Source organism: Stegastes partitus, unplaced genomic scaffold (genome assembly GCF_000690725.1).
Source record: "Stegastes partitus isolate 25-593 unplaced genomic scaffold, Stegastes_partitus-1.0.2 Scaffold478, whole genome shotgun sequence".
In the NCBI taxonomy this organism is placed as follows: Eukaryota; Metazoa; Chordata; class Actinopteri; family Pomacentridae; genus Stegastes; species Stegastes partitus.
In genome coordinates this window covers 362,926-378,031 of record NW_007578209.1, presented here as the reverse complement: position 1 = coordinate 378,031, position 15,106 = coordinate 362,926, and the positions used below count along the sequence as shown (strand labels likewise).

The following is a 15,106-nucleotide window of genomic DNA, read 5'->3' as shown; positions in this document are numbered from 1 at the left end:
GCTTTGTCTGTATACAAAGGCTACACGATGGTTTTACCTAAACATTTTCATGAACACCCTCAGGTCTGTTGGTCCCATACCGAAACTACTACACTAGTGTATGCGTAGTGGCATCTGTTTATGGGAGGCCATGGCATGCACGCCAAAGAAATCCAGAGAAACAGCGGTACAACGACAACAAGCGACGATGTCCAAGCGCGAGCGTGTTGTGAACATGCTAATCCCACGTCCGCCTCGACCAGATGTCACCAATTACAGGCTGATGGGTGCACGAGTGACGTGGAGCCGCTGCCAGTGTCTAAAACGAGAACGCCACAAAAACACAACCCTGGAAATAATCCGCAACTATTTTATTGTTTTTTTTAAAAAACGCACTCAAATCCCCAAATAAACCCACGTAAACCTGACAATAAAATCTCACTTCATCAAACCTCCACCTTAATTGGACGCTGCTTCGGCCCAAAATGGCTTCAACCTTCTCTGCAAAAGGCCCGGCTGGAAGGCCACACTTTGAGGTCTACGTAATCACTGCTCTCGCTCACAAAGCAGAGAGGTGGATTTCCTTCGCTCCTACAAAGCGAACACGTTTAAATTATTGGCAGCGTAAATTATAGTGCTTTAATTTAAGGTTCCCTGCTTGTTTTCCCCCTTTTAGGGTAAGACGGTGAACTGGTAAGCATCGCTTTGATCATAAAGAGATATTTATTCACTTACTTGTGCTTAATTTGATTGTGATCCTGCCACTCTGAAGCGTGTAATCAGCTCGAGTATGAAAGAAAATCATCACAAAGTTCCGAACATTTTAGTGAAATGATCTAATTATTGCAAAAGTAATAAACATGAGAACAAATCATCAAGTTTCCTTTTTTGGCTTTTTTGTCTTTAGAGACAGGAAAGTGGGGAGAAGAATGGCGGAAGGACCTGCAGGAAAGGGCCATGAGCGGGACTCGAACCCACGACCTCAGCATCGGGGACTGTAGCCGCTGTACATGGGACGCCAGCTCAACCAGGTGAGCTGTAGCGACACCCTCATTTTTTATTCTTATAATTTTTTGTCATTTTTTTGCAGTCCTCTTGTTGTATTTAGTCCTGTTTCTACTTTCAAAGCTCTGTGTATAATAAAATGCCTTCCTTGAGGACATTTCTGCGTTACTACGTGGCAGCTCAGGTCTCCTGGTTAAGTGGCAGCTTCTTTCTCTAACTACAGGACATTAAGTCTACATTTAGAGACATTCCAACTGACCATTGTTGTGATTCTCCAAAATACAGTCTTTGTCTTCAGATAAAACACTATCATAGGGCTTGGAGCGAGTCAGAGAGTCCACATGAGGCACAAAGACAACATCTTATCTCGTGTCCCTCAGTGTATCTTCTGTCTCGTCCACTGCAGCACAAGTACAGCTTGTTTCGACCGCTCGCTACGTCAGCACACGGGCTGATAAAAGCTACGATTGTTGTAGCAAACATGGAGCTTCTGCAACATGAAGAGTCTGACACGGTGAAGGAATCTGGAAACTGAATCCTCCCATGCAGGACTCTCAGCTCACGCCACATGACCACGAACTGAGAGATTAAAAATTCATCTGACATCGCGGCAGCTCCTGCATATGCGGTGACGTTAAGCTGTCACCTCTGCACCGTGTTGGGACAACATCGGCGCATCCTAACAAGACCTCTTTCCCCTTCACAAGCTGAAATCGTGTTCCCAAACATAATCACTTGTTATTCCTCCGCTTTTCATCACAGAGTCACGGCATTCACGGGTTAGATAATCAGAGGTGACGCCATACAAACTGAGCTGGAACAAAAGTGGGCGATGCAAGTTTTTTGCACGATATCAGAGGTAATGTGATTTAACCCTCGGAACCCCTGAGCAGTTTTTTTGTTTTTTTAACTCCTGACACATTTTTACTCACTGTGGGCTCATTTTTCACTGACAGCACAGCTCTGTAGAGAAGTCAGTGAATTTTTGTCACGTCACTGTTGGTTCCTGCTGAGTCCCTGATGGCTTTAAGGTTGGGCTATGAAGTGCAGAATTTTTTGCTTTTTCCAGAATCTGGATACAGCAACAAGTGTATTTTTTGCACATTTTTAAATGAATAAAGTGACAACTTTACGCTGAGATGAGGTTTCCCGATGGAGCGGCATGTGATAGACCACCAGGAAGTTTAAAAATATGCTAATTCTTTTTTGTTTTTACAGTTATTGTCTATATCTTTTTTAAAACAACATACCTTTTTGGGGTTCAGAGGGTTTAAAGATGGCTAACATTAAATTGCAGTATGGTTTGTACGGCGGATCTGACATGAGATCAGCTAAACAGAGACATGAAAAGGAGATCATGAGGGTCGGAGAAATAAATCTGACTTACCTGAAGAAGATTAAGGATCAGCACATAGAAAAAAAAAACAGAGAAAGAGATGATTAGGAACAGTTTAAGACCAGGGCTTGATGTTTGCAGATTAAATGTGCATGTATGTGGTGTATGTACCGGCTGTGTGTACATGCCCTGGGCTGTGGGCCACGTCACCAGATTTCTGTCTTTTAATGAGGCCTTGCTGGTTTATACATCCCGTCTCTCCCCCCTGCAGCAAATTATCATCTGCTAATCTGGATTTGCGCACGCACAATAACGATGAGTGTGTTTCTGGAAACGTCGACGAAAACCACCCCGAAAACGTCGGTCATACAAGAGTCTGCTCTCATCTGCTCAAATGTCGCTAAGCGTCTAAGCAAAGACAAACATGTCCTAAAAGATCGCGCAGCCTAAATTCATAAACACCTCCTTAATGGCGGTTTAAAACATCAGACCCAATTCTGGTTCTGGTGTGCCAAGGTATGGTTGGTAATATTTAGGTCAATATGCTGCTGCCCTAAATGTGTGAATCATAAAAAAAAAAAGAACCACAGTGACATAAAGTAGACATCACATACAAAATTCTGCTGAAGACTAATCCCCAAATCTCCCAACTGTCATGTTAACACGGTGCGTTCACGTTTGCCAGAATCCCGATGAGTCACAGTGCATTTGGCGATTAGATGTACTGTAAAGAACATAAACAGCCCATAAGAAGCGGCGGAGTAAACAACTCTCAGACAAGGATTCAGGCTCAGGAAAAGCTGAGGGGCTTCAGCAGCCCAACTGTCCGGTCGGTTCCCTTCCAGAGCAGTCAGATTAATCAGCCACATAAGGTAGATCAATGGGGTTGATTAGGGGGATTGATCACATTAGTTAGCGTCTGTGCAGGTGGCTGACGGACAGAAGAAGAGATGGAGGACAAGAGGTTTTCAGTGACAGACTTCTTCATCATCAGAAAGGAAACAGCTACTCCTGAAGTCATCCACAGAAAACTATTCTCCTGATCATTAATATATGAGGCACAACGTTTCCTGATTCCAGCTCATCAAGTGTGAAAACAGGCTCCCTTTTTCGACTACAGTAAACATCTTTGTCTGACACAAATCCACGCCGCCGTCCCACAATGCAACGCGTAAATGAAATACAGAAGCGATTAACAGCTGCAAAAAATTAAAAATAAACCCAACGATAAAGCGAATGGTGGTGGAAACTGCTCCAGGAAGAGCTTGGAAGACAAACAGACAAAAGAAAGCATAAAATTCTTGGACACACAGTTTGTTTTTTCGCTTTATGAGGTTTAATTGACTGCGGCGTTCCCGAGTCACGAGAGCTGCGATGACGCGAGAGCAGCCCAGCGTGGCCTTCGATTCATCTTTCCAGTCGTTATAGAAGCAACAAACAGCAAACAAGTTCCATCTTATCATGTGGTTCTGGTTCTTTGTCACCGTAAACTGAATATGAAGAGTTGACGGATTTGGAACTGATGTACATTTCCAGCAAAAATGAAACTCCTGGTGTCAAATTTGAGAATAATACAAACCCCAATTCTCAGCTTTGTTACACAATATTGCAATTGTACATTAATGTTTAATTTGTGTAATTAAAAGAGAATGTTTTAGTTATTGACTTCTCTATTGTTCATGACGTATAACTGATCAAACAGCGCTGTGGGCGGGACATTGCTTGAGACCACAGATTAGACAGGGCGTCTGCATCAGAGCCAAAGCAGCACATTTTCAGACGAATTTATTTAATCTGGAATAGATTAAAAAATAAACTTAAAAAATCATCCAATAATCTGATTGGCCAAAAAACGGTGGCTCCTTACTGGAACTCTTTGCATTTGGGACTAAAGGTCTAATAACAGTTTAATACATTGAGTTTTTTTGCTTTTAGAATGAAACTTTGCTTGAACTACACACTTTCCTGGGCACTGTTAGTTTATAGTACAAAACAGGAACAATGTGCACCCTTCATCTGCAGCATAAATCCTAAAACAGAGTAAATCCTCAAAAACTGCATAAAAATGAAACTCAGCTCAGCGTTTCTTAAATCTTCGAAGGCTAAATGAGAATTTCCACACTCCAGGAATCTCTCTTAATAGACCTCCTCACTACAGCAGACATTTGGCTCAAACCATCAACAAAAAAACGTACATTTAATTAGTTTTGGGCTGTTTATAATTTTCCTGATCCCAAACGTTACTTTTCTCGTTAATCCACCTCAAGTCAATTAAAGTCTGCCAGGTCGGCGGCGGAGCGGCCAATGGCGGCGCCACACGGCTCTCTCGCACACGATTGGTCCAAAGTTGTCCCAATAGGAAGGTCAGACTGAGCCACACCGGGAAGCGCTGGCTCGCACGGCCGTTACCGCGGCAACCGAGGCAAACACCCAACCAGTCGAGCCGGAGGCTGCGTCAAAATTGCAGGTTTTGGATCCCCAGGCACTCATTTGGGGGCTATATTTACACACAGGCACGGTGCGTGGCTGCCCATGTGTCTTGTAATGGGGTCCTGGCAGGCGCGTGGAAGCAAGATCCAGATGTTATAAATAGTCAAGGTTCAAACTGGAGACCCGATCTTATGAGACGCTTCCTCTGTGCGGCGTGCATCAGTACAGTAGATACATGTGCGTCTTATGCTGACCCGTCTATGACACCGTCTCTGGTCTAGAATTAGTTATAAAAAGACACAGACTGTGTGTACGACAGAGAGACAGGAAAAGAAAAAAAAAAAGAGGGCGGGCGAGGAAAAAAGAGGAACTGTACGACGGAGCATCGGCCGGAGAAAAACAAAGGTCCTGTTTGTGTTGTTAACCGTTTAGAGGGATTCCTTCATCTTCTGCTCCATTCTGTTGTTGTCAGCTGATATCAGCCAATCAAAACACACCTTGTTCCTTCTCTGGTGATTTGAGAAGTAAAAATCGATTACCATTGAATGGAAGTGATCGAGTTAGACACACTGGTTATTGAATAACTGCAATATGCCAATGAAGAACATCTGTCAAAAGGCTTTCCTGAGAGCTACGTGAGGGGCAAACATGGCCGAGAGAGGCCGATTACAAATAAGGTAGGATGATCTGCTTATGTAAGACAGATCAAACAGAGGGATAACATGGACGACAGTACATTTAGATACAGATCTGTCTCACATACAGGGACATGTTCTGCACACATGGTCAGATATTGACACCACAGATGGATTAAAAATACAGCACCAACGTAACATCACCTCATTTGAACTGCGTGTACTAAATCAATCACTGCAGTGCAATTCTGCAAAAGTATAAGTTTAACGGACAGATTTGGATTCTTTTAATAAAACTCAACCAACAGCTGGAATAAAAAGACGCTGAGGCTTCTGTTGTGTGCTTTTTTTTGGCATCTCAAGGCTCAACATGAAGCAAATATTACCAGAAAAACACCAATTTTCTCACCAGTTCATGTGAAAACCTACGAGCCTTGGGTCTGTTGCTGACTCTTCTAACTTTGCACGGCAAAAGCCTCGACTCTTTGACTTTGAGAAAAATCTTAGGACCTCCAACCATTCCAGCTATGTGCACCCCTGAGCTGTTTTAGGAAGGGGCAGGTTCAGAGGTGACAGAGTGACGAGGACGGATTGAGACAACAACAGCAACAAGCTCCACAATCCCATCAAGCAGCAAAATGGTTACTTACGCTAAAGGCGACATTAATCTAGGAACCACAACGTGATTTATTGGGCCAAACGCAACAAGAGATGCACTAAAAATATGCATATATTAAACATGTATTAAACTACCATGTTCCATGCTGTATCTGTTGAGATAATCTCACTCCGACAGCTTTGCGATTCATGGGAGGAACATTAAGGCAACAAAAGTCAGCAGGTTGTACGAGAAAACAAGTTGTGTTGTCTCGCTGCTTCAGAAATAAAAAGTTAATACGGAAGTTGCTCTAACAAAAAAAAAGTATATTTAAATAAAATACAAAATGCAGTAAAGTGGAAAATAGGGAAGCAACTGATGATTATCTTCATTGTTCATGATTTGTTTTAGATCCACATGGTTTAAATATTTATTTTAATATATTTTATATATGTTGATAAACAGTTTAAATGAAGTAAAATATGTGTAATTTACAGATGTTCTATATAAGGTGACATGTACGGACAGATGTACCGTCAACACAGGAAGCAGCGAGATCAGACTTTTCTGTCCAAGCCTCAAGATCAGATTCATTTTGACTCAGACTCAGCCAGTTTCACAGGTTTGTTGCGTGATTAAAAAAGATAAATAAAGTAAAGATAAGAAAATAAAACAAAACCTATGTACAATATCGCCTGATGTACAAAAGCAGCAACAGCTTTAAGATGATCAGTGCAGCATGCGTATAATGGTCCCCTGTCTGAGCATCAAGGCAGTAATTTAAACACAAACTGTGTGAGTGATGGAGTTATGGATCTCCAACTACCGCTGGCAGGAAGGGTCAAAGGTAACGCAGCAGGTCCTGTGACTGTAGTGCAGCATCGGTGTCTTTTTCCATTCTCAGGTGAAGGTTAGGCTACTGTTACAGCCCATTGTCCCCAAAGTCTTATTGACACCACTGGCTGAGTGTACACACACACACACACACACACAACCAATGAACTGATCAATAAATAATGAGCCTAATCTGGAAACACAACACCCCTGACGTACCGACTGAAGTATAAAAAGCAGTCCTACCTCTGGAAAGATGACGTCCAAATATAAATAAGAAGCTGGAGGATTATTCTACCGTTTCATCACTGGGAGCTATCAAAGCCTGCACACACACACACACACACACACACTCTCCTCCTGGCACCACATCCAAGACTCACACTGGTACCAGCGTGTGACATCACCGTGCCGATGACATCTTCCAGCTTCCGGTCTGACGCATCGTTGTTTGACTATCGCACACACACAAAGTGCCCTTTGACCGCCTACTGTACTGTACTAGCTCCACAGACCACACACACACACATACACACACACACCTCCTACTGGCTCCCTATGGCAACGGGGAAGTGCAGAAGGGTCACGGAGACGGAGAACAAGGGGCCGTAAAAAGACAATGACACGCTTCTTGCTTTTGCTTGTGCATGTAAACAAGTGGGTCGCTGGCTTCCCCGGTTGAAGAACAAAAAATCCATTCAGATGAACCCACAGCACAGCGAAAAGGTGCGACGCGGCCAAACCAAACACAGCGATACGGGTCGGTGGGTGTAACCTGTCAGATTTAATAACCGCTGAATGAATCCCCTCTTTGTCCACTCTCACCTCTTCTGTGCTGAGGGTGGTACACCCAGTTCTCGTCGTCCCCGTCCTCGTCTCCGTTTGCCGCGTGGAGGTGCGAGCGGTTGTGAACGACGTGGAGCTCGTTTTGGCTGTGGAAGATGCGCCTGCTCTGGCGGGACAGCGTGGACACGCTGAGCCAGCTGAGAGCCCGAGAAAGACCCGGCGGCTTCTCCTTCCGGAACGACGAGGACCTCCTGTCTCCCCTCATGCTCGCTTCGTGGAAACAAAGTCTTCTTTCAACTATCTGGCAAAGCAATCCTTAATCCTTCGGTTGGTGCGTGAAACAAATAAATCCAGCAACAGCATCCAGAGCTACACGCCACAAAGCTATTGGGATTCCATGTTGAGCTTTAAATTAGTTCCAGGGAGAAGTTCAGCCATCGTCCAGTTTGCCTTCTTCCACATCGTGACTCTGAGCCGGACAGTTTCCAACCTCGCTTTCCTTCAGTTCATCTCTGTCACGACCCAAAAGCCAAACTTAAATCATCTCGTCTCCTTTCTTCTCTTCCTTTGTGCTTTAAGACTCCGGGCATGATTCCCAAACCCAAAGTGGTAATTAGGCAATCCAGCAATTGGGAGAAGATCCCCGCCCCTCTGCGGCGCGCTCGTATGTGCACAGTCACTGTTGGCTGTAATGTTCCTCAGCGGTGCATGACAGGGCGGACGGAGGTTCTCCAGAAGATATTAACATGCTTTTTAATCAGTCAGCGATTGTTGTTTACGACCTTGTGCGCCTTTATCTCCGGCAGCTGACACACGGCGTCTCCGCTCCAGGAGGTCTACAGGTTTCTGTGGGGCTATTCCCGGCCTCGTGAACCTACACTGGTATAAACACACTCACATGTGAAAGCGTCCCGCCAACTAGAGATCCTCAGCTGGGTGTGTAGCAGAGATGACGGCGCCTCCCGGGGTTTCCAGAGAATTTTTCTGCAACTTCTTGTCAACAAATTCTTCTTTTTTCTCCCACTCCCTTTTCTATTTTCACCTCTTTTCTTCGAGCGTCGTCGCCGCTGGTGGTTGAGAACGAAGCATTCCAAGCACGCTGATGTTGTGAAAGAAAAAAAGCTCCAGGTGTTGTCGGACGTCTGGATCTCCAATCAGCTGATCAGTCATAAAGAAAGAAGGAGGAGGAGGGACGCCCACACCTGCTGAACGTCCACGCTGCACAGGCTGGAAACAAAGCTGCTGAGGATTTCCCCCCGAACTCCCGAGCTCCTGGGGAGTCCTCAAGAGTGTGTGACTAAAACAGAGTTGACTATTTGTGCTGTGAGTACAGGGTTAGGATTACACCCAGCCCTAGTACTCATGAAGCTGAAATACGAGTCAGTCCGTCCCTTCTTCCTTATTCCCTGCCTCCCTCTTGCTGTTTTCTCTGATCTCTGCTCCACCCCTCCATCCGTTTGCCGGCATGGTAACCACTCCTCATGCCCTTCTTCCCTCCTTTTTTTTTTGTTTTGTTTTTTTTATGGTGGGCCTTTTTCACACCTTTTTCCTCTCTTCTGTTTACCTTCCTTGTTATCCACGTCCGTCGGGTGCTTTCTACTCTGAGACAAAGCAGCCGTCCCTCTCAGCTACAAGCGCTGCAAAGTCATGTTTCATCTAAAAGACATCTTTAATGGCAACAGAATTAAATAAATGAGCAGAACAGCTGCACACTATAAAGTCACATGCTGCAGATCTGCAGATTTATTTTTTTTTACAGATTTTTCTCTGGAAAAACAATGATCGTGGAGACTACTGCATGTTTTAATGCACTTGGCCGTATGTTTGGAGACGCATTAAAAGCTGAACACAGTCACAGTGGTTAACCGAGTTTACATTGAGCTGCCCGAGGTGCAGGAAGCAACTGGATGAGCAGGAAATTTTAAGAAGAAAATTGGTGATCAGTCAAACATTTAAGCAACTGAAGCAGTTTGCAGAGACAACTACAAGTGTCGGTCCCTTCTGTAAAATAAAACGCACAACACATACTTAGACATGTATCTGAGGTGTGTAAAAACAGCACCAAAGGCCCTGAGGGACACAAACAAAGTTTTTATGGGGCGCTACAAGCCTTTTAGGGAGGTGGAGCGTTCCCACCCAAGTGTAACTGCAGAGCAAACATGTGACCACCAAAGGTGTGACAATAAACCAGCTCGGTGTGTGTGTGTTTGTGTGACTGTAACACAGCAACCGCACAACCCTGATCAATTCGTTGCTTGTTTCCACTTGATCTTGAATAAACCCAAAGATAGAAAAATTATTTCTTCTCTCTAGAAATTGATCCGGCGCTCGCTGTGAGATCTTATTGTGGATGTTGGTGTGGATCGGTTACACCGCTGAAAGCCGATTCCAGATTTGTGCCTGTGATGTGGTGTAAACCTAGACGTAAACCCCCGTCGCTCTGTCACGTCCCCGACCTCATTTTCTTTTTCCCTTTAGAGCGGAAATCTACTATCTCAGCACTTGCTGTTTACACAAAGGGACAACTGCCGGGTCCTGATGTCTCGGCTTAACTTACAGATACGAGCAATCAGGAGCTCACTCTCACTAACAAACACATATATATGTTTATTTCTGAAGACCTTTGTCCTCACTGATGACAAATAAGGCCACAGTCCTTTAATAATTAACCAGCATTACACACTGTGCACGGGCGAAGGGATCAGCTAGACTTGTGAATAAAGTACTAAATGAAAGCATTAATAGCGGCGCAGAGCATGATGTTCACGTTGTTGATAAGGAAAATAATTAACATTAAGCCAGCAGCCTACAAGGGCCAGTGTGTTTATTTCCTCTGTTGAGGAAGGAAAGCAGTTTTAGCACCCTAAGCCCTTAGTGAACTGAGAGGCTCATCATAAGAGGTCAGCATCCTGGTTCAACCCCCCACCTCGTTGCTGTTTCATTAACTGCAAACGAAGACGGATCACCAGTGACGACAATCAATATGTTTAAGCCGGATATCTGAAGCGGTCGGGTGGACATTTAACAGCTTGGGCTGCTGCTGGTTGGAGGAGAAGATCTTTGGCTGGTTTGAAGTGGGAGCTTAGCCCCCATCTGTTGGATAGTTATGATGAAAACTTGGAATCTGTCTGGATTCATGTTTAAAGGGGCAATCAGTAGTTTATTGACATTATAAATCAGACGTGCTGGCTCATATTACTCAAGAGTTCAGATGATAAATCAGCAAATTTCCACCATGACACACGTCAGTTACAGCATCAGAAAATATTCCTAAATGTGTTTCTTATGCAGTGTTTGTACTGAAAGACGTGTCAACACTCCTGATTTGAATGTTATCAGCCCATTAGCTGGGCGGTATCGTTCCACATGTTTCCCATACAGTCAGGCCAGTAGGATCCTCCTCCACCTTACAGTAGATCAGAAGGCATTTACCATCCACTCTGTTTACTGATCAACAGAAAGTAGTTTCCTGATAACGAGGGCAATCGCTTGCAGTCGTTTGAATAAGTTCATTTAAAAGCTCTGGTTCAGCCTTTACCCTGGTAATGCACAACATAGAGCTCTGTGACATGAAGGGGAGCAACATTAACTGAAAACACAAAGCGAAAAACAGTGAATCAAAAATGAAACCTAAGAGTGAAAAAATAATACTACACTAAAAGTCTGGGAAGGTGTGATGTAACAGACAATCAGCACCTCCTCCAACCTCCACTCGTGGACTTTTGCTCCTCTTTGTAAGTGCAGAGTCATGGTTCCAGCTCCATAACATGAGACGACAACTACAACCCAACCAACACTGGATTTTTGTTCAGCTGTGACATATATCCTATACAAACCATGCAAACTATGTGATGACCCCAAGCATCTTTTCTGCATTATGTTTAGTACAAAAAAATAAAAATGAATGTATGCAGAGAGCTTCAGAAAATGGATACCAACATATCAGCCCAACAGTCGGGCTCTGGTGATACCATCCAAAACAGGAAGCCGCCAAGTTCTTCTTTAAAGACAATCATTGAATTTTTCTGCTTTCTCTGGATAGAATATCATACCGTAAGATGTTTAGCATGTGGTGGGGGCACTATATAAATAAAGTTGAATTGAATTAAGTCAATTTGAAGTTGCAAAGCAAAATAAAGCACCAGTAAGTTTACATCTGGATCTGGACAAATAATGGTTTTAAATAAACTACTTCAATAATAAGCAATTATTCAGTAATCAAAGTGAGAGAATAATAAAAGTAAGAATGTACGAGGCTTTAAGATGAAAGCACGGTGTGTGTGTGCTTTAACCGTTAATGTCGGTCACATTCTGGTTGTTTTCTTCCCCTGTGATGCCATAAAACACAAAATCCATTTACTTGTCAAAGAGAAACTGAGTTTACAAGAATTTAACTTGAGCTCTGGAGCTGCATCACATCATCACAAGGAGGAGGAACCGTAAGCACGATTGCATCTCCGAGGGCACGTGGCAGCGATAAGCTCGAAGGCGAAGCGACGCGGACCCTCGACACGCTGCTGTTTGAACAGGAAATACAGGTCACAAGTGTCAGTTTGGGACATTCCTGTCAAACACGATAAGAAAGGAGACAAGAGGCAAAGTAAACACGAGAGCAGACGGCGAAAAAAGTACACTTCAGCTACTGTGCAATTAAAGCTCAATTACATGAAATCAGATAAGATGAAAGGATTCACACGTCCCCGCGTCAGAAAGGCCCGCGATGCAAAGTTAAGTAGCAGATAAATAAAAGAAAAGACGTGGATTCAGTAAACGAGGCAGTCCTTTGAATCTGCAGATTATCCACAGAATCCTGTAATTTCACTTGAAGCTGCTAAATTACACGTCCTGCTGAATAAACACCACAAAAGATGCGACGTATGAATTTCACACACTCGACGTGCGTGACACCGACAGGAGATGGTGGCGAGACGTGGTTGCCGGGTAACGTAATCAGATATCAAGAGACCGGCCAAACCTGACATCGATACGCTCCGACTGGATCACAAAGGGGTAAATACAGCAGATAGCAAGTCTACCTGGAACGCACCAAAGCACCACTTAGTGCATCCTCCAGTCCAACACCGTCTTATTCTCATAAAAGCCTCGGCGGAGAGTCTCTGCCAAAAAAAAAAAATCTGAAATCCCACTTAAGTACAGTTTCACAGCGTGCGTCTCTCAGCGGTAACACATTCACAGAGCCAGCTAAACACAGGGGCTCGGCTGCACCACAGAGGAAGGCTTTTATTACCCCACAGCACCCCACATTTACTGGGACAGCGACATCGGAGCTGGCGCTAGTGTGTGTGTATATATGTGTGTGTGTGTGTGTGTGTGTGTGTGTCAGAAGCCACATCTGGGAATAAATTCTAGACCAGAGTCGTCGGTTTTGACACCAGTTGCCTTTTTTTGGAACGTGACTGTTTTTCCTCATTTGGTTTCACTACAGTCACATCGAGTGATTTAGCTCTTCTCTGGAAATCTGGTTTAAATTAGGGTTTGCCTGCAGGGAAGTAATGGAGGTTAAGGAACGCACGCTTGACCTGTGTGTGTGTGTGTGTGTGTGTGCGTTCTATACTGTACGTTCTATATTGGGTTCCTTCAGGAGGTGTTGGAATCTTCAGTAAAGGGTAAGGAGGGCCTCTGCTCCTTACAAACACGTGTCACATGCACAGATGCGTCTGCATACCATGCGAGCAAAAACACGTCGGTTGTGTTTCGGTTGAGGCTTAAGAAGAGTCGCGTTCGTCACTAACTTACAATATAATGGCATTTTTCCAAGTAGCGGTATTTTCCTGAAAACGTATTTTCTGTAGTAGCAGGTATTTGTGATCGCCACCCAGTCTGCATGGTGGAAGAGACCAAAAACAGAAGGCAACAGGATCAGTAGCAGAAAAATAACGTTCACATAACAAAGTGGTTGCATGCATGTGATTGGACAATGCAGTTAAGCTGCAGTGATTAATTTATTAATCGATTAGTCAACTATTCAATTTATCACAAACTATTTTAGTTATTTATTCATTGGTTTGAGTCATTTTTCAAAGAAAAAACTGTCAAAGTTCTTAAATTTCAGCCACTTAAATCTGAATATTTTCTGGTTTCTTAACTCCTTTCGAACAAAAAACTGAATATCTTTTATTTATAGATTAAAAAAAGATATTTTAAATGTCATATTGGCATTGTGCAGACCGACAACTAATAGATTAATCATGAAAGCAGTCGACAGACGAATCAACTATGAAAACAACCATTAGTTGCAGCACTACAGCGCAGGATGTGGCCAGATAAAGGCTGAGCAGGTTAAACCTTTGCATTGAAATAAGTGTGATATCTATTGTTCAGATGAATGTGCAGGCTTCTTCATATAAATGAAGGCCAGCATTGTGTACTGCGTATGGAGGAAAGATCAACTGCAGGAAAAGGGGAAAAGCTCTCAGGCGCTGAGGTGAACAAAGAGTCGTAAACAACAATAAACTGCTTTTAAAATGACTCTGCTTATTCTTATCTTGACACAACACTCAGGACGGTCGCCTCCTGACGACTGTTTGACCTGAGGAGCTCTGAACTCCGACCTCTTCTTGAACCTCAGCCTTCACCTCCACTGGCAGACTGTCTCCTTGTGCTTAATGTACTCTCATCCTCCATCACAAGCCATCTGCAAGGAACGATTGAGTTAATGTGACAGGAACTCGTCTTTCCACACTCACGTACTATATCAACAGCTCAGCAAATAATAACAACTGAACAAAGAGCGATATTAAAGTGTGCTGTGGATGCTGCAGGACACAGTGTAGGCAGCCCTTTCAGACTCGTCTTTATGTGATTTGTTATTCACAGTGACAGTAACAGACAAGGGATCTGCTGTCTGTTTTCTCTGTGAGTTTATGTGGTTTGTTGAATAAACCGCATGATTGTGTGTGTGTGGGATGAACACGCAGCGCTTTCATATGTTGTGTGGAGGACGTTTACCACAAGCATTTGTGTACATTACAGAAGTATGTCCGTCCATCCGTCCATCCATCCATCCATCGTCTCTACATCTTAATCCTCACTAGGGTCATGGGGTGCTGGAGTCTATCCCAGCTGACTCAGGGTGAAGGCAGGTTCACCTGGACAGGTCACCAGTCTATCACAGGGCTACACTTAGAGACAGACAACCAAGCACACTCACATTCACACCTACGGACAATTTAGAATCACCAATTAACCTCAACATGTTTCTGGACTGTGGGAGGAAGCCGGAGAACCCGGAGAGAACCCACGCTGCATGGGGAGAACATGGAGACTCCACACAGAAAGATCCTGGGTGCCCTCAGCGGAACGCGAACCAGCGACCTTCTAGCTGCGAGGCAATGATGCTAACCACTGATCCACCTGCACCGAAGTATGTACAACCTTTTGGGATTGTTTTCTGCACTAGTTTTCTACATTATTAATTCATTATATTTGTTTGTCTTCATTCAGGAATTAAGTGTAGAGAAGCACAATACTTTGAATCTTCTG

The 15,106-nt window shown here is 43.9% G+C and overlaps 1 protein-coding gene across 6 annotated transcripts in view; it reads right to left on the bottom strand.

Annotated features, from left to right (window-relative positions):
* Positions 1-15,106, bottom strand: part of nhsl1b (NHS-like 1b) — a 130,503-nt gene that overhangs the window by 60,680 nt on the left and 54,717 nt on the right. For 2 of the 6 annotated variants that reach the window (XM_008286958.1, XM_008286964.1), the window contains exon 1: positions 7,643-8,897. The exons of the other annotated variants lie outside the window; for them this stretch is intronic. In XM_008286958.1, coding sequence (XP_008285180.1) covers positions 7,643-7,868 — 226 coding nt within the window. In that variant the 5' untranslated portion in view covers positions 7,869-8,897. Of the gene's footprint in view, positions 1-7,642; positions 8,898-15,106 lie in introns of those variants that run through there. 6 annotated transcript variants of the gene reach the window in all.